Raw genomic sequence first — 27,361 nt, 5'->3', positions numbered from 1 at the left:
GTAACTAGAACACCAAGACTTCAAGATGGATATGGGTTTCATTCTTAGGATTAGCGAAGCTTTTGTCAAAGTGCTTTCACACAAAGTACTTATAAGGATGTGTTTTAATTTTGAGCTCCACACAAGGCCAACATTCAAGGTGTTGAAATGTGGCAGGCCGAGTGATAGAATGGAAAAGACATGACCTCTCTGTAGCATATTGAAAAGTTGTTAAAGCAGAAAATGACTACCGCATGATTTATCTTAAAAGGGTGCCTTTGCTTTCTTCCCGGTGAGTTATAGAAAAAAAAATGTAATATGAAAATCCAGTCAGTTTCCAGTCTTTGTGTTTTGAATGTGGCTTAGGCTTGCCACAGTCTGCCAAGTTGGCTTTCAGCACACTGCATGCATTATTTAAACATAGATGAATGTGATGGGCACACACTGCAGAGCAACCGTTGAACAAGGCCCCAGAAATCTTTAAACAAGAACAGCAGAAGTAACAGAGACCTTTCCCTGATGGCCAGAGAGCTGGCTATCTGATGAGGAGCTGAATTTGCAGAGATGCTGTGTACAGCACAGGGGGAGAGAGATGTACCTAGATAACCCCTCATGCTTTTGTCCTCGAGACACATTACTTACTCTGTTTCGCATCTTTGCCCTTTTTGCAGTTGGTTACGGTCGAACTATTGCACTTTACTGATCCATGTGTTTCCTGAAGAAGCCAGTGTTAGGTCATGTTTCCCCATCCCCTGCAGTGTGTGCCTCCCTCATGCTCCCTCTCTTTCTGCACCACAGGCCTGTGAGCAGCCATGACCAAGTTATACGAGTTCAACTGGCAGAAGCACGTCCCCGATTTCCTGCAGGAAGGTGCCGTGTTCGACCGATTTGACGAGGTAAATTCACACGTGATGTTCTTTGACTACTTACGGACAGTTCACTGCACTATAGGAAAAAAATTTTTGTTTTAACTTAAGCATGTGTCTGGGCAGCTGTGAAATTTTAAATTAATAAACAGAACAGTAATCTTATTTATAATCAGTTATTCAGAAATTCAGTTAACTCTAAATTTTTAAGCACTCTAGATATTTTTTTACTTTTTACCTGTAGTTAAAACGGCAAATATTTTTACTTTGTATAAATATAGGCAGTGCTTTAGTTCCACTCTGACGTATTATACCTCCTTCCTTCTCTAATGCGAGTGACTCTGTTTGCGTGGTCCGAAGCCTCTCCATGCTGAAGCCTCTCAGTGCTGACGCGTCTCATGGCTGAAGACTCTCACTGCCCATTGTAGAAAATCCTGTCATAGTGTTCCCAATACTCAGGCAGAACCCAAAGTTTTTCTTAGTCATTGTGAGGCCAAAGAGTCAGTGTGATCACATGCACACCAGACCATTATAGCCCTCAGCATCCCCAAACGTCCCTCTCGGTCTCAGAAGCATGACCGTGTCCCTTTTCCCTTGCCGGCCCTTCTTCTTTCCACCCTAATCGCATCACTTAAAGTGGGCTGCAGCGGTACCAGGCATCACTCAGCTCTCCCCATGAAGGACGAGGGTAAACGACCGGAGAGGGCCATTCATCCCAGTGTGACGAGCGAGAGACTTCAGCCCAGCTGTATTTCGTCCTCTCTGTAAAGCAATTCAGGCCAGGAAGGCCTTGGGCTGTATGTGTATGATCTATGTGAATTTTTGATTTAGGTCCAAGAGGGAGGCCACATCTTTGCCACAGTGTAGAAAAAGCTTAGGTCCTTCTTCGGTAACATGTTCAAGATTTAAACAGTCATTAACCCTGCCAGCACTTTACAAACCCATTTCGCCTGCCGCATTATAACATTTTATAACACATGCTGGTTCTTGCACTTGGGAAGCCAGATGCACATCCTTCCATCCTGATGTGTAAGCATGCTCCAACACTCATCATTCACAGGTAGATAATTACATGCAGAGCTAAATAGTGCCTGAGTGAGCAGAACTGACAGGCAGCTCGGAGGATGTACTCTTCAACTGTAAGATCTTACTGCAACGCTGCTGCGCTCAGTTCAGTCATATCTTCAAATCTCGAGAATTATGTATGTGAAATCTGTGAATTGTGGAAAATTGCAAACACCATACGGCATTGTTAACTGAATTTCCCTGCAGGGGTACATGTCTCTTGATTAACACTGCAGATGCCTAGCAAAGGAAGGAGGATATAAATAAGAAGGTAATCTTGTGGAGACCAGTTACTGTTCATCCTGATCCCACAGAGCAGCAGACGGTGAAGCCGTGGAGCTGTCCACCATCTTGGCTCTGGCCGTTGCCTTGAAGGGCATTCGCAGTGTGCTCATTATCCCGGCTCATGGGTGGCCACTTGCATGGATGACACTCGAGTTTATTAGCGCTTCGGCCATTAGCATCCTCTTGTAATCCCCGTGTGTTATGCACACGACCGCTTTATCTGCAAAGCAGATGGGGTCATCTAGATAAGTGACACAGGGGTTAGAGAGGGGCAGAATGAGTGAGACGGCCAGTGGTGACTGATGCAGGTGTAAACACAGACCTGGGTTAGTTTTCTCTAGCTTGATCCAGCACCACAGACCACTGCTGGTGCAGACTCATCTAACCGGCTATTTGCTAGTGGAATATTCCGGAGCGTAGGCATGGAGTCCATCCACTTTCTCTCTGTATATACCTCTGAGAGAAGTCAAGGCTACATGGCCTTCTCCCCCTTGACTCACTCTTGCTTTTATCAAAGTAATTAAATGGCTAAGATCTATTAGCTACTCGATCCTCCCTCACCGGTCGGAACGTTCAGATGCATGGCTCATACGCGCCCCGGGGGACGCCATGCAGAGCCGCCGGCATGTGGTGTACATGGCTTCCTCCTGCCTCCCTGTACACACCTTAGCAGGCTGTGCTGTTGGTTAGCCGTCCATGCGGCACTTTCCTTCTGCAAGTCTGTGGAGATGAGGACAGGAAGAAGGTTCCGCTTAGGACAGACCTTTAAAAGAAATCATATTTGCCGCTCAGTGTGCAGTATTCAATGTATCAACTAATCAAACCTTTTGAATGTACATTTTAATCTCAAGACTCATGCGGGAGTTTGGGGGTTGTGGACACAGGCTAAAGCAGCCCTAGACTAGGATAGTTTTAGTGGAGAATCACCACCGACTGTAATTTATTCCATTACTTGGGTCAAGTTAATGTACTGTGTGTTAAATTGCACACTCGCAGAGTCTGTTACAATTCAATTACAAGTCCATCATGTTAATGTGTTGTGTTAAATCTCTATCAGCTTTGGTTTCTTCCAAAAAACTGTTCTAGAGATCCAAATGTGCAGTATGAGGAAATAGAAAGGGTCATATAGTGCCATGTCCCCTGCCTGATGGCAAATGCAGGGCTGCCTTTTTCTTGTAAGCCTTGTCCTATAGCCCTGGGCAGAGCTCACCTCGCATAATGTTTCATGTTCTTAAATCACTTGTCTGATCGTACAAGCAATGACATTCATAACTTTTTTTTTTTTTTTTACACAGTTTTTACAGAGATGTTGGAGTGTGTTCAAGTAACATGAGCAGTGGTTGCATCCTGCTTAGAAGCTAATGAACTGATTTTGATAATGCTGTTGGAAAACCTACTACTTGCCACTTAGCATGTAATTTCATCAAGCCAGGCGTTGTCTTTGCTAAACCTCATGGATTAGTTTTTCGAAACTAAATTGGTGAATGCATCACATTTTTCATCAGTGTCTTTAAAGGTTTGCGGTGCATCTGTGTATGTCCCAAGAATCTGTATTTTCTTTCGACACAATGCTTTATTGTCCACGGAGTAACCCAGTTGTGTCTAAGCCTATGGTTTAATTTCATCCTGATTTAAAAACCTAGCATTCCCTCCACACTTTTCTGGTGGCTGAATTTAAGGATTATTTGCATCAGTATCATCGGTAGGTGTGTACATGAACAGTTGTTTTAACTATGACAGCACGCTATCTCAGAATCACAGCTTGCCGTGCTACTCAAGCAGAGCTGAATATAATGGCACAAGGAGAGAGTGTCAATCAAGTGTGCTCATTAGAATATTAGTACCAGGCCCAGACTGTTCTCAGCTAGAAATGATGAGCTAGTTTGTTTTTGTTTTTTGGTTTTTTGTTTGTTTTTTTTTTAGCAGTTTTAGTCATATTTCTGTTCCCTGTTTTTATTTATTGGAAATTCCCTAAATGTTTAATATAACACTTGAGTGTCACACAAACAGTTTGAATACTTTATCACGTTTCCTGGGTCTTTAACAAAGTGACTATAGGGATAATAAGATCAGAATGAATATCAAGATTCATTGAAAGGAGAGAACCAGTTGAAACTGACATGCCCTGTGCATGCCCATAGTAGCACTGTTACCTTCATAAGCTGAGCCAAGCTGAGCCTCGGTCACTCAAGCCCCAAACATGCATGATGGTTCTGCATGTGGAGATGCACGCAGCTGCACACAACGGGCCGCAGTACGTGCAGACGAGGCACGACGAACGCATGCAGACCGCGCTAGCCTGAGGGCTTTTCAGGGTGGGACTGTGAAACTGCACAGGCCTGCTTAGGCAGCGATCAGGTGGTTCAGCCTGACAGACAGCCAGCCACACAGTCATTGAGCTGCTCCTGGACATGCCACAGAAACAAGCAATCTGGCAGCTACAGACCTCTGGATTGGCGTCAGCTACAGCTGCATGATGCGGAGATGCATACTATATTGCAATTATATTCCAATTCATTAGTGACCATGCTATGGTGATGACCCCTTGATTAAACAAGTGATGACCCTTTGATTAAAGACCTTTATTATTTTTACCAAATAATACAATTATTTTTACCAATAATTTTTTTTTTTTTTTTATGGTCATTGGAGCACATGAATTAGTCAAAAAAAAAAATCATCATCTGTGAGGAACGATCACGAGGCGGATGCATATAAAGAGAAGAGCGAGATTTCTTATACGCAAATCCACAGTCAGAGTCGTAGTCACAATCCAGGGTCAACTTACCAACATGGAGGGATCCAGGAAACATGATGAGACAAACAGAAAGTAAAAGATGTTAAACAGGAAAAAAAAAAAACAGGCTAAATAAAAATGTACAACACGGAACACAGCTGGAACAATAACACAGGTAACATAAACTTAACAGGGCTCAACATCTTCAACTATGAACAGAGAACACAGAGGCATGGATTAAAAACAGAGACTTCAATTCACAATGACCAGCCAACACACAGGCAACAAGGCAGGGTTTAAATACACATACAATAAGATTTAACAATGCACATTTGCAACTCATGAGGGGCGGAGAAAACGAAACTAAGGAATGGAACCAAAACAAGGAATTAAAGCAAAACAAAGACACGAGACGGGGAAACCATGGAGACAGGGATGCTAGGAGCCAACCATTACACTGAGATTTGCCAGGACATTCAAAGCATGCAAGAAAAAATGTTGGTGTGCATCGTGTGATCTTAGCATTAACAAACGATATATTGTTAAGTGCTAGCGTAGAACCACAGGCATGCTAGGTGATGTTGGCAGGGCTGCGTCACATGCATTTAGCAGTGTGCCTTCCTCCCAGCACTTGGCCCTTGGTGTCTGGCCCCTTACTCCCTGAGCCCCACCATCCTGAGGCCTGTCTGGCTACTGCAGCCCTCAGATAACATTAGGAGGTCAACTTGACCTGGATTTTCTTCCAAAAAACACACACAATGGGGTGGCGAAGAATGCTAATCGAATCACCAATTGCAGTCGTTATTGAGTTGACGGTCAGCAGTCATCTCAGCTTCAGTTGTTTGCAGAAGCATTATGGAAGAATGGCCAGATATGACATGACAGGAGGCTTGACTGTAGTCACCGAGGAGCCCGTGTTCACATCCAGGAGCCGTTGATGCTCCCATGGATCATTGCTGGTTGCTCCTGTTCCCTCGAGGCCACTGTGTGATCGAGTCTTTGAGTGTGTTCCAGGAGGGCGTGAAGCATGAATGGTGAGGGCTTTCTGTTGTGGTGTGCCAGCCAGCATTGTACTAGAGTGTATGTGCCATATAAAACTGAGTGACGGGACCCTGGCCTCTGTAACACCACTTCTCTGTTCCACAGGATCCGTTTGTCTTTGAATCCGGCTGCCTTTTCAAAGTCGATGAGTTTGGCTTCTTTCTCACATGGAAAAGCGATGGGAAGGTACATGTTTTGAATTTGTTTTGAATACATAATACTTTCTGCCCATTACTAACCAACAGAAGCAAGAAAACAAAACATGAAGACTGCATTGTGTTTAGGTGATTATTGTTTAGAAATCGTAATGCAATGCTATCAGCACAATGTGAGACCCAAGAGAAATGTTCCTGATCCCAGCTGGCAGCACTGATCCAGCGTGTGGTGTAATCTGTCTAATGTGTTACAGGATATAGCTCCCAACTAATCACATTGTTCCCTCTCTATTAGCTGTACCACAGCATGTTGAAATGTGATGTGGAAGTGCTTCCTTCATTAATTTTTTTCTTGCAGGAGGGCCAGGTTCTAGAATGTTCCATGATAAACAGCGTTCGTGCTGGAACGGTGCCAAAGGTGAGGACTAGAAGTCATTTCTTCCACATAGATAACCTCCTGGCCTCGTAAAACTACTCGTAGAGGGTGTATTTAACAGATCTTGATGTAATCTCAAATTGGCTTCCCAGCTACACTCAACTATTAACTTTTTTACTTATTATGCATAATGGCGTATTTCTCTATAAGACGTTTTTTGACTTTTCAAGAGGCAAGCTGATGGAACAGCATGAGCGTGTTGCACATTGGTCCTGTAGCTGCACTGCAGTGATGAGACACTTTAAAGTCAAGAGCACTGTACAGCTCTCTCTTTTGTTTGTATTGGCACTTCCATCTAATGTTATCAACCATCAGAGATGATCTTGCGTTTTCTCTCAGCCTCAGCTATTGACCTATCCCAGTCATTGAACCATCCTGCTCCTGTCTAGTGTTTGTCTTTCTTTACAAGGTCTGAATAATGGAAAGTCCCACTCTCCAAGACTAGAGTAATGTCATATGGACACCTAACAGAATCATGCGACCGTGTTTGTGTGTGCATTTGTGTGCGTAGGGGGTGCTATGAAAATAGATCAGAAGGTGGCATTTGTGATGTTTGCAGAGAGAGGCATTCTGTTGTACTATCTCCTCTCTGTTTGGTGATAAGTCGTATATCTGCCAGCAGTGCCCCACAAACAGAACAAAGCCAATTCATGAGTCATTGTCTGTCGCTGTACATGAAGTGTGTACCATATCTCTAGTCCTCACTAGATTACACTATTATTACTCTCTATTGTTTTGCTAATTCAATAACAAAACATTATTATTATTATTCAATAACAAAGAATTAGTGGAGCTTTAGTTTTGAGTCATGATCTTAGATGCTTAACAGATTGAAACCCACATTGTCTTCTGTGTAGTTCAGCCCAGAATATGTCATCATCTGAATGTGACACAAATCAGTTCTTTCATTATTTATCCTGACAGACTGTGGGTGAGCAGTGTCTCAGGAGACAAGGTGGTAATAGTGCCACAGAACATTTGAAGATCTGCTGACTCAGTACACTGGCTTAATACTGTGATTTATTTTTCTGTTAAAATGCTAATGCTCTGTTGTCAATAGGATTGGAAGAGAGTAGAGCGTTTTATGAACCATTAGTTGGACTTGAAAATGTTTCATTGGGGATATGAGTAATGGTTCACTGTGGGGAGGCTACATTTTGTTTGTTTTCTTTAGATAACTATTGCAGTAACTATATTTATCCCACAAAATGTGAGATATATCCAAAATTGTTGCTTCACATCCCCAAAAAGAAAATGTATAGATTGCTGTTCTCTCATTAGTCCTCAGTATGTTTTATTCAGCTGGACACAGATAAACTCTGTAAGGGTTAATTCGCCCCTAGAGATTAGGTCTGGTTGTCGTGGCTTTTCGCTTAAGTAATAACCTGTGCCATGTTATTAGGGAGATGAAAGATGGAGGAAAGCAGTATGGTCAGGCATGGTGAAGATGAAGACAGGGAGAGCCTTATTGCATTTGAAGCTGAGGTCGTGATGAGCTGGAATTAAATGCTTGCCTAGAAAGTCCCAAAGAGCCGAGACCAAACACGGCAGTACCTTGCCCATCCTGACAGCTGCATCATGTGTCCCCAGCACAGGGCTGACCTCTGTACTCACTTCTGTTCCTCTGTCTGTTTGACCCTTTGATGGGGTCTGCAGGACCCAAAGATCCTGGTGTCCCTGGAGGCAGCAGGGAGGGCAGAGGGCGACCTGGAGGGCTGCATCATCTGCGTGTGCAGCGGTCCGGACCTGGTCAACCTCAGCTTCATGTACATGGTAGCTGACAGTGCTGACACCGCCAAGGTAACCGTTACCACAGCAGATCTCTATGGAAACCTCTGCTTTAACTAGGCTGCGTGACAAATGTGTAAACAGAGTGTGATTTAAGACAATGTAATAAATACAGGGACTGGAGCTCTAGTGAGGTCGCTGGTGCCTTTCGTGGTGTTAGCTGACCTGTAAAGGTACTGTCATCCATGCGGCGATTTCTGACGGGATGGACTGCATAGGTGATCAATAGCACCTGGAGGACCCTTTTCTCACACTCTCTCGCTCTCTCTCAAACACACACACACACACACACACACACACACACATGTGCTAGCCAGATGGGAATGCTGGGCCTTTCTTCATGTTGTTTGCACTTGTATTGTGCACTGGCTGCAGGGCCTGTGTGGTGGATCAGTGAGAGGGAGCTCTGCTCTCCTCAGCCTGACAGGTTGGGCTTACAGCCACGGGTAGTCTGAGAGCACAAGGAGGGGACTTTTGGGAGCCTGGGGTTAGCACAGCTCATAGAGGAGGAATACCTCGCTCTGTGTAATCGCACTTAGCTCAGGGCCAACTGACTGTTGTCTAACAGGGTCTGCATATGAGGCACAGTGCCATCTGGTGCATGCTAGGAGAACACGTTCTGAGAGGAATTTCAAGTCGTGGTGCATGCCTGAATTGCATTTATTGAATTATACATTGACAGAATGACAGCTCTGTAGTTTGTTATTTTGGGAAGAGAACGTCGCATGACCTTGGTTTTTGTATTTTTCTAAAGGGCAGTAATAATGCTGCACTACAAAACACATCCCACATTTCCCTTAAGGTTATAAACGAGCTACAAACAATGAATGTACATCACTGCTGAAAATAATATGATTCATTTGTCTTCATAAATAATACAGTCAAGTGCCACTCTTTTCATTCATCACATCTTTCTACAGTTATTGCATCAAGAGAACAAGGGCTGTTCAGTATTTTTACATTGCACAATACGTGCTAGCACTATTATGTGGAGCACTGTTTGGAAACACAAACATTAACCATGCTGTCATTTGCTTTTGAGTGTCCACTTTGCAATTCCAGAGGGATGGACCTTTATCAGGAGTGTCTGCTTGTCCTCTGCATGTGGCCTGCCTGTGCTCGGCGTGTGGGAGCACTCTGTAAACATTGGCATTGGCCTCTCGGCCACGCTTCATCTTTCCCCTTCCTCGCCAAAGCACAGCCCCGCAGTGTTTGATTTCCGCCACCGGTCGCCATGGCAGCTGTTGTGGCCTAACGTTTCCTCTTATTACACTCTTGCAGAGATGGATGGAGGGCCTGAAGGCAGTCATCCACAACTTCAAGGCCAACAATGTGTGTCCCACCAATTGTCTGAAGAAGCAGTAAGTGACCGCACCTGCTGGGGCTCATGCTACGAATCCGGGAACGCCTCATTCCGTGGCCCTGAAACCATGGGCATGTCATCTTGTTTCTACGGCTGAAATTGCCTAGAGAATTGCTTCGGTTTGCATTGCACAATAATGTGAGGTTTTGGAAACATAAACACATGGTGAGGCTATAGGAACTGGTCAGGGATAGATAATAACAAAAACACATAAAAGGAGATAAAACAAGTAGTTTTCGCAGTATGTGCAAAACTAAATATTTTTGTTAAGGCAGGGCTAATGAAGATTGGCTCCTCTCATAGGCATGGGGTTTTAAACACTTGTGCACTGAAAATTAGCAGTTTGCTCTGTAGTGCCACTCAGCCCAAAGCACTGCTTAGGTTCACTTATACACCACTTGACAGGAAATCTTTAGCATGAGTCAGGTTACTCAGTGGTTAGTCAGATCTCTTGAAAGACAGTCATTCAACTTGGGCTTTTCTGTTTGTATTAAATCTGCTTGAAAGCTGGGAAAGGCATAGTAGGAATAGCATTCCTATGCCTAGTTTTCTCAGGAGATAATGGTTCCTGCCTCTGAGAGTCTCCTTCTAATGTAGTCTTGGGTAGAAATTTATTCTTGGCACTTTTAGGGCTGTCCTGGAAAGACAGACTAGCTCTCTTCAGATTTTCTCTAGTCAGATCTACTCATCTAAAGAAGAGAGAAATGTGAAAAACATTATTCACCTTTTCCTTCATAGAGCAATGGATAACAAATGATTCCAGGATTCTACAAGTATAGGTAACCAAAGGCATACCCACTAAATGTTTTTAATCTTTCTTTTTTTAGCTGGATGAGACTGTCCTTTCTGACCAATGTCAATGGCAAAATCCCAGTTAGAGGGTAAGTTCTGATGCACAAATTAAGAGCTTTAGTGGGGTCACTTGAAATTCTTGACTGCATTAAGCCTGTCCTGATGAAGCAGGCCTGCGTTGAGCCTGTCCTAATTAAACAGGCCTGCGTTGAGCCTGTCCTGATGAAACAGGCCTGCGTTGAGCCTGTCCTAATTAAACAGGCCTGCGTTGAGCCTGTCCTGATGAAACAGGCCTGCGTTGAGCCTGTCCTGATAAAGCAGGCCTGCGTTGAGCCTGTCCTGATGGAGTGCATGTCTCTGGTGTTGGGCAGTGGTAGCTCAAGGGTTAAGGTACTCGACTAGCAATGAAAAGGTTGCCAGTTCAAGCCCTGCCACTGCTGGGCCCCTGAGCAAGTCACTTTGGATAAAAGCATCGGCTAAATGCCGTAAATGTAAATGCCTCTGTCCTGTCTGCAGAATCACTAGGACGTTTGGCTCTGGCAAAACGGAGAAGGGGATATTCCAGGCCCTTAAAGAGCTTGGCCTTCCCAGTGGGAAGGTGAGGAGATTCCACTTTATTCCTGTTGAAATTGAAATCTAAAACTTAAATTTGTAGATAATAAAGGTTGTGTATTTTGCAGTTTATACAATCCAGTGGCTTTTTCTTTTTGTGGTAAAGACCTAATGTATGTGTTTGTTTGTTTTTTCTAGAATGATGAAATTGAGCATTCAGTTTTCACTTTTGATGTCTTCTATGCCCTCACTCAAAAAATATGCCCACGCACAGACATCGAAGAACTCTTCAAAAAGATGTACGTCCTGACAAAAAGCTTGATGAAAACAGAACACTTGTGGTGATTTGTGTAGACTTTGCCTGCCAAGTAGCACTCTGTCTCTTCACTGTGATGCACTACAGTGCAGTTATACATTGGTCGATCGTATTTTTGTTTAAAATGTCAGCTTGTATTGATGGTTAGAAGGTTGAAATTGAAATCCAATTTCACATCTCTGTGTTTAGCATTAAATATTTGCCCTTAAGATTGATTGCCTCTGCTATGCTAACTCTTTTAAAGGAAGCTAACTTGCTTACACAGTTCAACATTAACTTTATTAATGTTTCAACTAACAATAAAAGTAATTTTTAAGAACATGTGTAACCACTATAAAAGCCAGTGTGTACAAAAAAAAAGTGCTTTATGATCTCTAACCCTCTCTTCGTTCTTTACCATGTTGTTTTGTCCATTTTAATGTAACAGATTTCTTCTAATTAATTTCTTTGCAGCAATGGGGACAAAACTGATTATTTAACTGTAGACCAGTTAGTCAGCTTTCTGAATGAAGTAAGCTCTTTATCATTCATTAACTTCTCTGTGTAACTGCTTCCCCAGCCTCCCCTGCATCTGCATGACCCGCTCCTCTATTCCCTCCAAGCCAATTGCATTGCCTTGTCTGACGTAACCATGGTTACCGTTAGGGTTGTCCTGGCTCATTGTTCCACATTCTGCATCGCTTCTCGTGTTTTGGTTTTTTTGGGGTTTTTTTTTTTGTTTTTTCTCGTGCATGTTTGTTTGCTCACTCCCTGGCTGTGTGCGCATGTGCTTTTTTTTTTTTTTTTTTTTTTGTGAGTCTTGAGTGCACATTAGTCCTCCCACCCCCAAGTGTGTCTGAAGTGGGTTACTCTAGCTACGGGTGGCAGGCAGTGTGGGGACATCACTACCCCCTGGCCAAGTGGCACCATTTCGCTTTGCACCCCCACCCGCCGCCTTTCCCCTGCCTGTGCTGAGTGTTGGGGCTGTTTTTCCTGCTAGTTCTGCTCCTGTACACTAGCCAAGTGCACGGCGCCTGGCAGCTTGGTTTAGAAGACGGCTAAATAAATGTAGCTCTCCTCTTAGATGTAGAGTGTTTATGGCGCTGCCCAGTGCCCTTTGTCTTTTTAAGGTCACAGATGAGCTTAATAGCTCATGAAGGCAGGCTGTAGTGATGTTAGGTGTTTGAGTTCACATCTGAGACTGCTGTGCTATTCAGCCTCTGCTGTATTGTTTGTAGAATCAGAGGGATCCTCGCCTCAACGAGATCCTCTTTCCATTCTACGACCCCAAACGAGTCATGCAGATCATCGAGAAGTACGAGAGAGACGAGGACTTGAAGAGTAAAGGTGATATTTTTGGAAATGTGGGATTTTTTTGTGAGAGAACTGTTCTCATCATATAATCGAAGTAAAGGCTAAAAACTGAGACGGCACTTAAGAGGAGAGAGAAAAAGCAAGCAGAAAAGAAAGTGATGATATGCTGCCATCTAGTGGTTGAAAATTGTAACCCTTCGATAGGTGGGCTGTGAAGTCTTAAATGCAGCATTCAGATTGATATTGGAATAACTATCACTTTACTTATAGAAGCAGGTGGACCTAGTGTGAAGCTTATTTACCTGCTCCATATTGTGACTCTGATCTTTCTGCATTTCCCCGTCTACCTTACCACCACAGGCCATATGTCCAGCGACGGCTTCTGCCGGTATCTGATGTCCGACGAGAACGCACCCATGTTCCTAGACCGCCTGGACCTGTACCAAGATATGGACCAGCCGCTAGCCCACTACTTCATCAGCTCATCACACAACACCTACCTGACAGGCAGGCAGTTCGGGGGCAAGTCCTCTGTGGAGATGTACCGGCAGGTCCTGCTCTCCGGGTGCAGGTATACACCATCGTGTCTGCCTGTAGTTCTGGACAAAGAATCATCATTTTTATTTTGAAATTTTTGATTAAAATGTTTGTGTGTGTGTGCATGCACATGTTCAGGTGCGTGGAGCTGGACTGTTGGGATGGTAAAGGGGAGGATCAGGAACCCATTATTACCCATGGAAAGGCCATGTGCACGGACATTCTCTTCAAAGTAAGCAAAAACATGCTGCCATATTCATCATGCCATGCAGAACAAATAACGCATGATGTTGCTACTTTTTCCAGTTTAAAGATTGATCCTAGAAATGTAATGTTGCTCCATAGTTTGATCACCTTTGCAGCTAAACAGTTTTCGAAAATGGATATAACATGGGTGGAATATGTGTATCTTAAAACACACGCAAATGTCAGGTGTTTTTACCCCTTCCCAGTGGTATCAGAGCATAATTGGATTCTGCTCTAATAAATTAAGGAAAATATAACTGCTTTAGGTGATTAATCTAATAGCCTACCTTTTTACAGGATGTAATTCAAGCTATTAAGGAGACCGCCTTCGTGACATCAGAATATCCTGTTATCCTGTCATTTGAAAACCACTGCAGGTAAGATGAGCTTAGTGCCGGCAAAAGAATAAACAAACGGGGTTTTTTTTCCTCTCTCTCTTTCTCTTTCCTCTCTAATACAGTCATGGCTCACAGTTTTTATTTGAAATCCTAATTATATTAGGTCACATTATACAACTTAAAGCTCCTGTAATCAGTGTTACTCCTGGCTGCCGGAGTAGTGCATCCCTTCTCTTCAGTCCCACACTCTCCAGTCAGACATTTCTCCATAATGTTCAGCCTACACTTCTATGTGCACATGCAAAATAGCTGACTGGCAGGAGGACCGCCTCCATGCTGAGAAACTTCCTGATTGGTTAATACAGCTGGGACCCATTGCAGTTGCAGATCGCAGAAAGACACTATTTATTTTTACTATTTTAGTAAAAGTTTAGTAAAAGCAATGTTTCTAAAAAATATATATATATATATTTTTATTCCCATTACGGCAAATTTGACAGACAGCGAGAGGGATTATGTAAACTAGAATTGGGTTTCCCAGGATTTTGGAATATGACCTATGGGTATTGCTGCAAACATGTGATTGATGACATTTATTGTTGCTGTGTGTAATCACATGTCCTGATGTTTCAGTAAACCTCAACAGTATAAGATGGCAAAGTACTGTGAGGACATCTTTGGAGAGCTCTTACTCAAGCAGCCACTAGAGGGCTTCCCTGTATGTGAGCCTCCCAAGTCACACTAAAACTAAACACCACGTAACATTTATTTATGACGGTTTTTCTTTTTTTATATTAACTTGGAAGAGTAGAGACAAGACATTTTTCTATATACTGTATAGTAAAACTAACCAACCTTGATAGCAGAAGGTGAGATATGTAATGGGACTGAAATGGATTTCATCTGTTCTTTTTTTTGTAGATTGAAGCCGGTCGTCCCCTTCCTTCTCCAAATGATCTCAAAAGAAAAATCCTCATAAAAAACAAGCGCTTAAAGCCTGAAGTTGAGCAGAGTAGGTACCTCTGTGAGCTTTCAGTGCAGTGTTTTCAAAGTCTTCATCTTCCGGGCTCAGGGGTTTTGGCAGATGCTTCTACTTATCTGTGCTTTTGGACACAGTTGCATCACTTCATGATGTTTCCTTTGAAATTTCCCCATGTTCAATGTTCCACCATATGTATGTGTTTATTGTCTGCCAAAAAATGCAAAAAGTGATAGTGTGTTTATTGACCTTGTTGCATGGTGTGTGTGTGTGTGTGTGTGTGTGTGTGTGTGTGTGTGTGTGTGTGTGTGTGTGTGTGTGTGTGTGTGCGTGCATATACAGAGCAACTGGAGTCGTTTAAGAGACACATGGAGGCTGGGGAGATGAGTGTGCAGGCAGCAGAGGATGAGAATGAAGATGACCTGGAGAATGGTCAGTTGGCACTCTTCAGCTCTCGGCCACCCCCATGCACTGGGCTCCACTCTTGTTGGGCGTGGTCATCCACCCCCCCACCCCAACTTAGCTACATGTGCACTTGACAGCTAGTATCTCAAGCCTTTTTTTTTTTTATGGATTTTATTTGTAGGCTGGCTGTAGAGTGTAGCTCTGTAAAAATGTTTAACTGCAAAAATGTTGGAAGTATCCCTTTACGACCTGTGTGGAGCGTTGTTACTTCTGTCATGAACAGTATTATGTTCAGGACAGGCACGTCTTGTTTTAAGGACAGGTTCGCTATTTTTTGAGGTACACAGCTTCCCATTGGACTTAAATACACCATAAAGGGCTATCATTTAAAAATGCAGATTATTCTCCTTTTTAAATGTGTCCTATACTATGAATTTGCCATTTTCAACACGTCTTTTTGTATTTTATGTTTAGTTTATTCAGAACATGTTCTGAGTAATAGGATTTGATATGACATTTGACATAACATTTTGATATAACATTTGACTTTTGATATAACTTTTGGAAGCCCTTGCAGTTTATAAAGTACTGCCCAACTCTTTGTAAATTTCCACACAAAGTGAGGTTTCCCTAAAACATATGAAGAAACTTGATGGTAAATGAGTTTAGCATTTTTAAAAGTGGGGAGGTTTGAAGGCTTATGTGCTGCACTAAACTGTTGAAGCTCATCGAGGTTAGCTTTTATTGAGATTGTGCTAGACACAGTTACACATGGTAGGAAACATTTAATTTTATTAAGTTGTATGTTGAAAATAGTGAGCTCATCTTTTAATAGCTGATGGAAAAGAAGACACCAAAACCCGCAACATCTCTGAAGAGCACGGTGAACAAGACTCGCAGGAAATCAGCATCTCCAGGAAGGAAAAAGTGCGTTGCTAATGGACACGCTCAGTCCACCACAGCCCAGTGTGTGCCAGTCAGACTGAAGGCCACTCAAATCCTGCCTCTCCTTCTCTCAGATTCCTGATGATGAGATCACGGAGATCTCGGAAGCAACAGAAGCTGATGCAACTGATGTGTCTGAGGCTTCAGACCTCGACAACAAAAAGAAGGTCAGTAATTCATCCTGTTCGCTGCTGGAATGGTTTCCAGGCATGACGATGTGAACAGCCTGCGTGAAACGCAAAGGTAAACGTGTAGCTGCAGTGATGTAGCTGAACCGTTGTGGTGGTGTTCCGCCGTAGGACATGGTGGAGGATGCCGACACCGAGCAACAGCTAATCGCTTCGTATAAGTATGAGGGAGCCACCACCAACATCCACCCGTACCTTTCTGCCATGGTCAACTATGCCCAACCCGTCAAATTCCAGAGCTTTGAAATCGCAGAAGGTAGAGTTGCATTCTTGTGTCTAAAAAATATATGGCTTTGAATGCTAATCACATTGTAGTATTACTTTGGTTAAGTATGGTATTTGAAAACAATACTTTCATCTCTGCTTTTCTGTGCTTCTCATTCTGCATTTTGTTCAATTGTCTGGTTGTATTTTTCTCATCAGAGAAAAACATCCATCACCACATGTCCTCCTTCAATGAATCTGTAGGCTTAGGCTACCTGAAGACCAATGCTCTTGAGTTTGTGAAGTATCCTTTTACTGCACTGCATGAGTTTGTCAGGAGATGGCACTGTTGTGCAGTTGGGGAGTTTATAATCCTTAATTTAATTAACTTCTAAGAGTGATGGGAAAGGGGATAAACAATGAAGTAGTGTGACACATTGCATCGATTTCTCATTTATTCATCATTAAAGTCATTTTAGCCTAGTTCTTTTCCTGCTGTGAGAGAACTCTTTCATTCACACTTTTAAACTTAAAAGCACTTCTCTGTTTTAACCTCACTGCTATAGTTCTTTCCCAGCTGCCAGTCTCTCTGCTGGGAATCCATCTGTTTTGAGTTCGAAATAACTCCTTGGCCTGGTCAAGGCCCCTAACCTCCTCACGTGCCTTTTCCTCATCGGCCAACTCGCAGCTACAACAAGAGACAGATGAGCCGCATCTACCCGAAAGGAGGCCGCGTGGACTCCAGTAATTATATGCCTCAGATCTTCTGGAACGCCGGCTGCCAGATGGTGTCTCTGAACTTCCAGACCCCAGGTAGGGCCCATGCCTCAAACACCCATAGACTTGCACACAGATCCACGCATACTTCATGTTAGACAAGTATGTGGAACAAAGGTCAGTGCCTTTTCTAAAGCTCTTCCCACCTGAAAATGACAAATATCTCTTTGGATCTTCATTTACACAAGCTCAACTAGGGGAACACGGATGTAATTTCTGAGAATTATTATGCAGCAGGAATCCAGTGGATAAGCTTTGGTGCCAGTTTAGCCCTCTGCTGGTACTACAGCGCTGGCACAGACGAGGCTGATTGTTCAGCCTTTTTCAAGGGAAGCCCCTGCAAGTGACCACAGCTATTCAAATAGATGAGAGTGCACCACTTCAACAGAGAGGCTGAGTAAACACACAGACGAGCCAAAAGGCCACACACACACACACAGAAAAATACCGTCACACACACACACCACCCTGTGGCTGCCCGCAGTAGGCTGAGAACATATGTCTCCAGTGAAGCTGCTGAAGGGAGGAGGAGACTGTAGACTGGGGAAACTGGGACACATTTAACCCACACAGATGGGGAAAGCACACTCATGTTTCATATTATGGGAGGATTCCAGAGATTGCTGCATTACATAGCCGTGGGCTGGCTGGTATTGATCCATTCTGAAAAGAAAGACTTAAAAAAAACAATAGATCCTTTGAATGGAAGCTGTAATGCACAACACCATGAGTTTTAGCACTGGGGGTACAGCAGGGTGATATCATGCAATTGTGTTTAGCACTCCAGCTTTTAATGCGTCAGTGCTTAATGCAAGCATTTTAATGAGCTTCTATCGCTATACTAGGCTGCTTCTGTTTAATATGACTTTCGGCATGTAAGATTAGCAAGTCATATCTAGGCAGAACTAAGAGCAGGGGAAGAAGGCTCCTTAAGGCTCTGTCATTTTTCTTTCTGTCCACAGACTTGGCCATGCAGCTGAACCAGGGGAAGTTTGAGTACAACGGCGCATGTGGGTGAGTGTAGGAGGCTCAGCCTGGAAAGCTCATCAGTTAAATTGTGTCACATCCCATTAGCCGTAGCCAGAGGCAGCCCTTAGCCACCATCCGCATTAGCGCAAATGAGCGCTCGCTAAATTTTTGCTCTCGCCCTCCCAGTCTGCCACCCGCCATTGCTGCAGACCCTGCCCGAGGGGAGGCACTCAGCCTGGGCCTGTGGAGTGTACAGCTCCTCAGGCTCATGCAGGCGTCAGGGCTCACTGCTCACTGACGAAATGCAAATCGGCACAGCCCAACTTTAGGAACATTAGGGGCTGTGGACTTGATTGCTGTGGGTGAGAATGTGGGTGGGTTGGTTTTTGGGGGTGAGGCTATGGGTAGGCGGATGAGTGTTTCGAGGGGGTGGGGTACGTATGCGTGTTATTGTGTTTGACGATTCGTATGGTTTTGTAATGGGAAAAGCTCAGGTCATTAATCTTCTTCCGAACAATTAATCAGAAGGATAATTACCAGCTGGCTTTGAGTCACGACGCTAGCTGATACCTGTGTAAACATGTAGGGCTTGTTTTCCACTCTGATTTGGGTAATAGCAGAGGGGCTCAAGTAAGCAGCTAGAATTTCAACCCAAAAGTGACTTGCTTTATTCAGTGAGAGATGAGAAACTAATGGAATTAATTTGCATGTAGTGACTGATGAAGACATAATATGGCCTATGGTATTATAGTAGCAAAAAAAATGTTTTGCTGTTTTTTTATGTGTGCGCATGTGTGTGCATGCGTGTGTGCGCATGTTTATGCACGTGTTTGCAAACGTACATGTGCGCGTGTACATAAGTGTGTGTGTGTGTGTGTGTGTGTGTGTGTGTGTGTGTGTGTGTGTGTGTATTTTGTCTGTATCACTGAAGAAAGATGAGTGTTTCAGCTCTTTGTGGCCATCTCCCACAGGTACCTACTAAAGCCTGACTTCATGCGGCGCTCCGACCGGATGTTTGACCCGTTCTCTGAGACGCCCGTGGATGGCGTCATCGCTGCCACCTGCAGTGTTCAGGTGAAAGCACTGAAGGCTCTGTCCACAGTCGCGGCCGGCACTCACACTCTCTAAGCAAAACTCTTCATTGCTTGCTGCTTTACATCAATCTCTCTGCTAACTGCTCCTGGATCAGAGACTGCACCTCCTCTGGGTCCTTTGCTATGAAGAGCCGGCTCACTGTTGCATGTGCCTGCCCGTCCCAGGTGTTCTCAGGTCAGTTTTTATCGGATAAGAAGATTGGCACTTACGTGGAGGTGGACATGTACGGCTTGCCCACTGACACCATCCGCAAAGAGTTCCGCACTCGCATGGTGATGAACAACGGCTTGAACCCAGCCTACAACGAGGAGCCCTTTGTCTTCAGAAAGGTGGGTGGACACATCTAGCGAAACCATCGAGATCGGTTCAGCAGGAATACTGAAATTCAATTAGCGAATCTAATTAGGTTGCTCTTTTATCTGTGTGAATGGGTGGGTGAGTGAGCTCACTTAACATCTGCATCTGCAAGTCTGTTCTACAACGGGTGCTACAAAATGTCATTCTTCCAGATAACATAAAATTATAATATGAAAGGATATTTACATAGTACACATTATAAGTTTAATGAGATTTAGTTTTCCTAAACTGAAGCGGACACCGTACACCAGGAAAGCAGCAGTACCAGGTGTAATAAGGCTGTTCAATTACTTTTTGAATTCAACATTTCCAATACACCCTAGTTTATCATACTCTGGTATATCATATCACCTACTGCCACCCCGCAGCTGTACTGTCATGGCTCTGTAAGTGAGATCAGATTCCTGGCTGTATATTGATTATGAACCATGGCTTTGGGCTTCAGGATTAGCAGACAGATGTTTCACTGCTATCATTGTCTGTTCATCTTCAACCAGTGGCATATGTTATTAAATAAGATATTGGGTATGTGTTATTTAAACAGAAATACATATTCTTCAAGTTTTCACAGTGGCTGGGCTAACCCAAGTTCTGAACAAGTTCTGAAAGAGCAGTGTTATTAGCATAGGTTCACTTGATTTAGCATAGCTGGTTTTACTGGGTAAAGATCAGCACTGGTGCAGCCTGCACTCATGAAAATGTTGCGGCGTCGGTATATCTTTGTCTTTTTTCGTTTGCCTGTCATTACCGAGTTTTCCTGCATGGCTAAATGGCTAAAGCAGCCTGGTACATGAAGGCGTGCGTGGGCTTGCAGAAAGCAGGAGCGCGAGGTGAGAGGCTGGAGAACCCATTGAGCAGCAGCAGACGGAGTTGAAAGCGAGTAACAGAAGAGAGGATAAAGTCAAATGTGTGTGGGTGTGATGCTCTGGTTCGGTATGATTTTCAGTTACGAGGTCAATTCATTTTTTGGTATTTTATGTTTTAAAAATATGTCTGATTCTACAGCTATTTGATTATATATGCAATAATTTTTGTTTGTCTCAGAAAAATGCAAAGTTTAATTCAAAACTAAAGATTGCAAAGTAGCATGTTCATATGCAGAAAAGTGACCTTGTAAAACTCTCTTGAAATTGTTACACCCTTAGTGCGTGGGTGTGGCTGTGCATGTGCGCATACATGAGATTAAATGAAACTGAAATTCATGTCCAGTCTTGTGCCAGGGACAGGTTCATGGCACACTTGTAAGCAATCAGTAGCATTTGCTACTCCATGCCATGGGCCGATGGGCTTTTTACAGTATAAACCATTCACAGTAAGCATTACCACTTTCATATCCTCTATGGCTCAGTAGTATTTTAAAGATTTGATTGTGTGCGGAAGGGTGGGAGTGAGTGGCAGAGAGAGCGAGAGGGATCGTGTGCAGGGCTGTTACTGCTGAGGCCAGCAGAATGGAAGACTCTCTCAGGCATGACAGGGAGACTCCAGCACAGGCTATAAATCACAGCTGCCGCAGTGCTGCCTGCTCTACGCACACACATTGACTGCTGTTAACCCCCCAAACACACTCCCAGCTTTCACAGACATGCGAATACTCATACGGCCATCATCAGTGCCATTATCCCCCAAGCATGCGTGCGCGCACACACACACACACACACACACACCCACACACACACACACACAGCCAGCCAGCCAGCACTGCTGTTACAAAGATGCACAAGGATATTAAAACATAATCACTCCCTCAAAAGATGCTAAACCCTCAATCATCAGCTCAAACGCCATGATAATGTAACAAATACTAGTATTAATAGACATTCCCATTGATATATAAATATAGTTCAAGTTCCATTTTATGGTCTCTTGCTTTCTCTTTTAAATGCAAGTACACACATTTACTCACATGCACATATATTCAAACAGTAGTCAGTCCTGCTCTTATGACTGTATGCTCATAGTCTGTTCGTGACCAGTCATATCACTTGCATGCATGGTCTCACAGAGTCCTCAGTGTCCATCCACATGGAGTGTTTGAGCTGATGCTGAAGACCTATGCTCAAATGCAGGCAGACCTGCAGGTATTGGCACATGACGGGGGGAATGTACTACCTCAGTACACACTAATATGCTGTACACTGACATAGCTAAACCCACACTTGAATTTAGTGGATACTCGATGTGTTAAGACACATTTTTTACACACACACCCACAGAAAGCTGACCTGTTTTTCACAAATGTATTACAGTAATCACTTCATAGACTTTTGACTCCTTTTGACAAACTCCTGTCCTAAAGCCCTCTGCCCTTCTCCTCTGTCCTCTTCTCTGACTCTGCCTCTGTCACTCTTCATCGTTCTCGGTCTCATTAATCTCCCACCCAGCTCCTCAGAGGGGCCACGGTGCTGTTCAGATCTGCAGTGCTGGGGCTCACTACATGTGTCCTTGTTCTCGCATGCTGCAGTGTAGGAAGCGGAGCAGCGGGTACACTCAGCACTGCAGGCTCACATCGCCTGCGCCATCTCTTCTGCTCTAACCACAACTGCTCAGAGCTGCATTGGCCAGTGGTATAAAAGCCCCTTGTTTGTGAAGTCTGTGATGTGGGTGATTTGGCTTGTGGCTAGTTACTATTGGAGCTCTAGCTGTGCGTGCCGCAAGGCTTGAGCAATTCAGCACTAAGCTACTGCAGCCTGTCTACAGGACTGGCCGACATGTGCCATAGTCCACCCCTCCCCCGGCTGTGCCATTATCTATCAGTTTGAACTTTCCACAGTGAAACTGTATACGTTTGCATGTTGTAATGTCTGAAGAGGTGGAGCTGTCATAATGGCAGTATAAATTAAACTCCACCTCCCCATCACTATTGGAGGTAGGTCTGCTTCCTGACGGGAGGAGCTGAGGTTCGTCAGACCTGGGGGAGTGAGATCTAGTGGGAAAGGAAAATGGAGCATTTATGACTCATAAAAGGGATAATTCTATTTTTCCTTTGTTTATGCTGTAAGGTATCTGTGAATAAAGCTTTGCTCTTCAGCACTGCTCGCTCGCTCTGTGCATTCATAAGCTCCTTCCTGATGGCCATGGTCACGATGCCTAAAAACATTTTCTGAAGGTCTTTGTTATCCTGGTACTGTGTGTCGGGTGTCAGACTGCAGAGTTTCTTCCTCCTCTGTGTGAGCGCAGGTCATCTTGCCAGACCTGGCCGTGTTGAGGATTGCTGTTTACGATGACAACAATAAGCTGATTGGCCAGAGGATCCTACCCCTGGATGGCCTCCAGGCAGGCTACAGACACATCTCTCTGAGGAATGAGGGCAACAAACCCCTCTCTTTGCCCACGGTCTTCTGCAACATCGTCCTCAAGACCTACGTACCTGACGGTTTTGGAGGTGAGTTGGCATGCGTAGGCACACGCACGCACAGACAGACATACACACACACACACACACACACACACACACACACACACACACACACACACACTCTTAATGCAGTACACTTGCAACTACATCCCTTCCATGCTACAGCATGCACGTACCCTTCTTTCACAGACTTGTTTGGCAATTTTGGACGATAACCCTTCTTTGGCAGGCTGTGTGGGCTTGTGTGCAGGAGCTCGGCTGAAGAAAACTGAGAAAGGCCTATGTGAAATCTAGAAGTGACCACATCTGCACACTCCTCACCCCTGGCCATACATTATCACACTGCAGATGACTGCAGTGTGCACTGCACACAATAATATTTAACAGCATAGCAAACTGCAGGAAATTGTCATTGCTTTTGAAATATTTTTTTTATATCTGCACATCAGATTTGTAGAGTAGGTAATGGTTTCTTGACCTACAGCAATCCACTGTAATGGAGGCTGCATGTATGAATGTAATTATTTATGTGAGGTTTATGACTCACTCACTCACATACACACTCTTTATCATTTTATTCCTATGCACAGAGATCACCTCTGGCATACCCTTGAAACCTGCTTCCAGTCATCCAATTTATTCAGAGCATATCTTCACCCCACAGTCATGACCCAGATCTATCCAGATGGTGTGTGTGTGCGCGCGTGTGTGCGTGCATGCCTATGACCTCTGTAGGCTCCCGCTGACCCTCTTGTGCCTTACTGTTCTTAAAGAACTTACTCTGTGTTCATTTAACAGGACAAGCAGGTTAAACATTTCTCTTTAGTTGTTTAGATTGTATTTTGAATGTATCATACTTTTAGAATTGCTCACAGCAAACATAAAGCTTTACTATTAGTGTTTGCACCATTAGTTACAGTCCTTGCATGTAGTTATGCAACTACAGGTAGACATTTCTTAAGCCTTAAAAATGAGTAACAAAATAATTGTAATCATTATATCTAAATTGCTGGATGTTCCCTGCTCAGTATTCCAGATGGAATAGAGTGCAGTGGACCAGCAGTCCTCTGAAAGCCTGATTTATATATTAAACATGGGTGGGAGGTAGAAGTACTAAGTTGAAAATCCCTTTTTAGATCACAACTCCTAAAGAAAATAGATTTTCACATAAATAAAACAACAGTAACCTTACAATCTTGTAAATTAAAAAGCACTTTAATTAGAAGATCCCAAGTGGCCTACTGGTCTGAGACTTCTCTATGTCGTCAAGAGATTCTGAACTGGGGTTCGGGGGTCAGGGACCCCAGCGAACAGTTAGAAGCAGCATAGCTGCTGGCTTCTCTGAGCCTGAAGGAGGCACACCTTTGCCCTCCCTCTCCCATGGTGGCTGCTGTCCTGTGATGCTGGATTGAGGAGTGAAAGTGATCAGGTTAGGTGCAAATTAAAAACCATAAATAATCAAAACGTGAATATATTTGAATTGCAATACTTTAAAAACTGAACAGTGAAGCGCATGTAGCATATCGATCCCAAGACTCCAACATCAAATTAAGTTGATTTGTTGGTTGTATGTAAATAAGGTAATTCTTTTCTGTCATTTTATTGCAAGTTGATTTATAGACAATGAACCTCATTGCAGTATGTGGGAAATCAATTTTAATTTACCTTTCCCGAGCCCTACGAGTTTACAGATTACTGTGTGTAGCCCAGAGCCATTTCCTCCCCTTTGTTGTGGCCAGCAGAGCAGAGCTGGCGGCTGCTTAGGTCCTGGAGGTTCATGTTCTCGCCTCCCATTTCTGAGGTTCGCCTAATGTGCTCGGGTGCGGGGGTTTGATTAGCATGTGCAGAATGGTGAGCAAGTGCTCTTATTTGGCTGTGGGGGGGGGGCTCATTGTCTCTGGTCATTGTCTCTGTCAGCTGGGGCCTTTGTTCTGGGATTCATGAAGATGCTGGAGGAGGAGCAGAGTGGAAAACTGCAATAAATGCAGAAACGCGACTCGAATTGGATCCACCTTTTATTTCTTTATTCCATGCCCATGAATTTATGCAGTTTTTCTTCCTTTCATTTGCATTTGATATTCAGAATGATTTTCAAAGTTTTTTGTGTGTTTTTTGTTTTTAATTTTACTTGCCACCCTTTTGTTAATTTGTTTGTTTGTTTATTATTTATGGGGTGATGGGTGGGGTAGAGGGTTGGTCACAATAAGTAGATAAACCACAGCATTTCTTCCTAGAAAGAAATGTTTGCTGTGGGGGGGGGGGGGGTTGTTGTTGTTGTTGTTACATAATATCTGTTGTGGCCTTTTGTTGTGCTAATTCTATTGCGTTCCCTGTCCCTTGTCTAGAAATCGTGGATGCTTTATCTGACCCAAAGAAGTTCCTCTCCATTGCTGAGAAGAGAGCAGACCAAATGAGAGCTCTTGGCATTGAAACGGTATGCTCATTCTCCCAGTCTACAGCTACGCAGTCTGAGGCTCAACATGGAATGAGCCTGCACCTCCTGTGCTAAGCAAACATGTCCTTTAAACATAGAGCGACATCGCGGACGTACCAAACGAAAACTCCAAGAATGATAAGAAGGGCAAGATGAATCAGGTGAAGACTAACGTAACCCCTCAGACTAGCTCGGAGATGGGCCAGATCTCGACCGCCATTCTGAACAGCAGTTGCGACTCCAAGAAAGGTGAGGCTATCCAGTACAGGATTGGACACACTGTAACACTGACATCATCCTCTGTCATACTGACATCATGGATGAGATGTTGTTTGTCTCATTATCTTAGCAAAAATACATGTATGAAAATATAAGCATCTCGGCCCATGCTTGCTTACGGTGATGTAGCTTATTCCCTGTGCTCACAGATTCTACGCTGGTGCACCCAGTGACTATTGAGAACTTGAAACAGATGAAAGTGAGTCTTACGGAATGTGAATGTGAACCGTTGATGTGATATTATTGCAATAAGAAATTGTGATGTCAATTATTTGACCTGAAAGATTAATTCCAGTTATCACTAGGAAGCTTTAGAGTTTTCTCTTCTCTTCCTAGTCCTATATTAAACTGATCAAGAAGCAACAGAAAGAACTTAATGCAGTGAAGAAAAGACATGCAAAGGTTTGTACTTTTGAAGCTACATCCTATGACTAAGTGAACTGTTGATTTTCTCATTTTTTATTTTCTCCCTCTTGTCCGTGAAGGCTGTTTCTTAGTACATTTGCTTACTTGACGATGTCATCGGCCCTTTGGTACATCTGTGCTCGTGTACCCAAGGGTGGACATTATTAGAATTGTTAAGATTGACTGCTCTTCAGAGAATTCCCATTTTTTGGTCTGTGGTATTAGACCACTTTTATTGATAAACTTGTTTACTTTCAGTTGGCAAAAAAACAGTGACTTTAATATGTGTCTACGTTAATTGCTAAGAGTCGGTGTGGAACCTCTGTTTACAGGAACACAATGCCATGCAGAAGTCCCATTGTACCCAAGTGGACAAGATGGTGGCACAGCACGATAAAGAGAAATTTACATTGGAGAAGCTACTAGAGAAAGCAATCAAGAAGAGGGGGTAGTTAAACTTGCTAAAAGCTAAATCTATCAGCTTAAGAAAGAAAGCAGTATGCATGCAGTAACACTTCTGTCGTTTCCTGGATTTTCTGCATCACAGGGAAAACAACTGTTCTGACTTAAAGAAGGAGACTGCAGTAAAGGTGGAAACACTCACATCAGACCACAAAGCAAAGGTGAACTCCACTGGGGTCGTCTACTACTCTTTATTTCTAGGAGTTGATGAGGTTCCAGGATGCTGGAAACTTTCTGTGAAGTAGTGTACACAAGTCATTGCCAACTCGGAGGTTTTTTTGGGATACTGAACTGTACTTTACGACCCATCCCTCCTCTATTGCTGTAGGTTACTAGTCCTTTTCCATTCAGTTCTATGTACTGTGAAGTTAGGAGACTGAGCATGTTCTCTGCACAATTGGGCCATGTTTTGTGTGACCTCTTTTATGAATGACCTGTTTAGAAAACAGCAGGTTATATATATTTAGTGTATGTAACTCTAAATATATGCATATTAGTTTATGCTATAAGTGTTTAGAAAAACCATAGTGGATTTAAGTATAAATGCATACTAAAGATCAAAGATGAACACAACATAGAGATTGTAAGGTCTCTCGATTTCAGAGTTCCATAGTGGTGGACACAGTGTTGGATTGTAACAGTCATGTAGTAGGTTTAGCCAATGAAACAATTGCTCAGACTAGATGTCAGTATAACTTGAAAATGGCCCTTCTCACTA

General features: G+C 43.5%; 1 protein-coding gene across 3 annotated transcripts in view; it reads left to right on the top strand.

Moving 5' to 3' along the window:
- Positions 1–27,361, top strand: part of LOC113589466 (1-phosphatidylinositol 4,5-bisphosphate phosphodiesterase beta-4) — a 47,603-nt gene that overhangs the window by 15,345 nt on the left and 4,897 nt on the right. For all 3 annotated transcript variants that reach the window (XM_027029264.2, XM_027029185.2, XM_035524061.1), the window contains exons 4-34: positions 778–875; positions 6,079–6,159; positions 6,487–6,546; positions 8,221–8,364; positions 9,634–9,713; positions 10,543–10,596; positions 11,024–11,105; positions 11,258–11,358; positions 11,829–11,886; positions 12,593–12,701; positions 13,029–13,239; positions 13,344–13,437; positions 13,749–13,828; positions 14,423–14,507; positions 14,711–14,801; positions 15,111–15,200; positions 16,009–16,100; positions 16,193–16,285; positions 16,418–16,562; positions 16,730–16,814; positions 17,199–17,323; positions 18,250–18,301; positions 19,228–19,330; positions 19,516–19,680; positions 22,886–23,090; positions 25,409–25,497; positions 25,596–25,746; positions 25,926–25,975; positions 26,113–26,178; positions 26,514–26,629; positions 26,729–26,804. In XM_027029264.2, coding sequence (XP_026885065.2) covers positions 792–875; positions 6,079–6,159; positions 6,487–6,546; positions 8,221–8,364; positions 9,634–9,713; positions 10,543–10,596; positions 11,024–11,105; positions 11,258–11,358; positions 11,829–11,886; positions 12,593–12,701; positions 13,029–13,239; positions 13,344–13,437; positions 13,749–13,828; positions 14,423–14,507; positions 14,711–14,801; positions 15,111–15,200; positions 16,009–16,100; positions 16,193–16,285; positions 16,418–16,562; positions 16,730–16,814; positions 17,199–17,323; positions 18,250–18,301; positions 19,228–19,330; positions 19,516–19,680; positions 22,886–23,090; positions 25,409–25,497; positions 25,596–25,746; positions 25,926–25,975; positions 26,113–26,178; positions 26,514–26,629; positions 26,729–26,804 — 3,117 coding nt within the window. In that variant the 5' untranslated portion in view covers positions 778–791. The remainder of the gene's footprint in view (positions 1–777; positions 876–6,078; positions 6,160–6,486; positions 6,547–8,220; positions 8,365–9,633; positions 9,714–10,542; positions 10,597–11,023; positions 11,106–11,257; positions 11,359–11,828; positions 11,887–12,592; positions 12,702–13,028; positions 13,240–13,343; positions 13,438–13,748; positions 13,829–14,422; positions 14,508–14,710; positions 14,802–15,110; positions 15,201–16,008; positions 16,101–16,192; positions 16,286–16,417; positions 16,563–16,729; positions 16,815–17,198; positions 17,324–18,249; positions 18,302–19,227; positions 19,331–19,515; positions 19,681–22,885; positions 23,091–25,408; positions 25,498–25,595; positions 25,747–25,925; positions 25,976–26,112; positions 26,179–26,513; positions 26,630–26,728; positions 26,805–27,361) is intronic.

This window comes from Electrophorus electricus, chromosome 3 (genome assembly GCF_013358815.1).
Source record: "Electrophorus electricus isolate fEleEle1 chromosome 3, fEleEle1.pri, whole genome shotgun sequence".
Taxonomy (NCBI): domain Eukaryota; kingdom Metazoa; phylum Chordata; class Actinopteri; order Gymnotiformes; family Gymnotidae; genus Electrophorus; species Electrophorus electricus.
The sequence above is the reverse complement of the archived record's forward strand: the minus strand, read 5'-3'. Positions and strand labels throughout refer to the sequence as shown.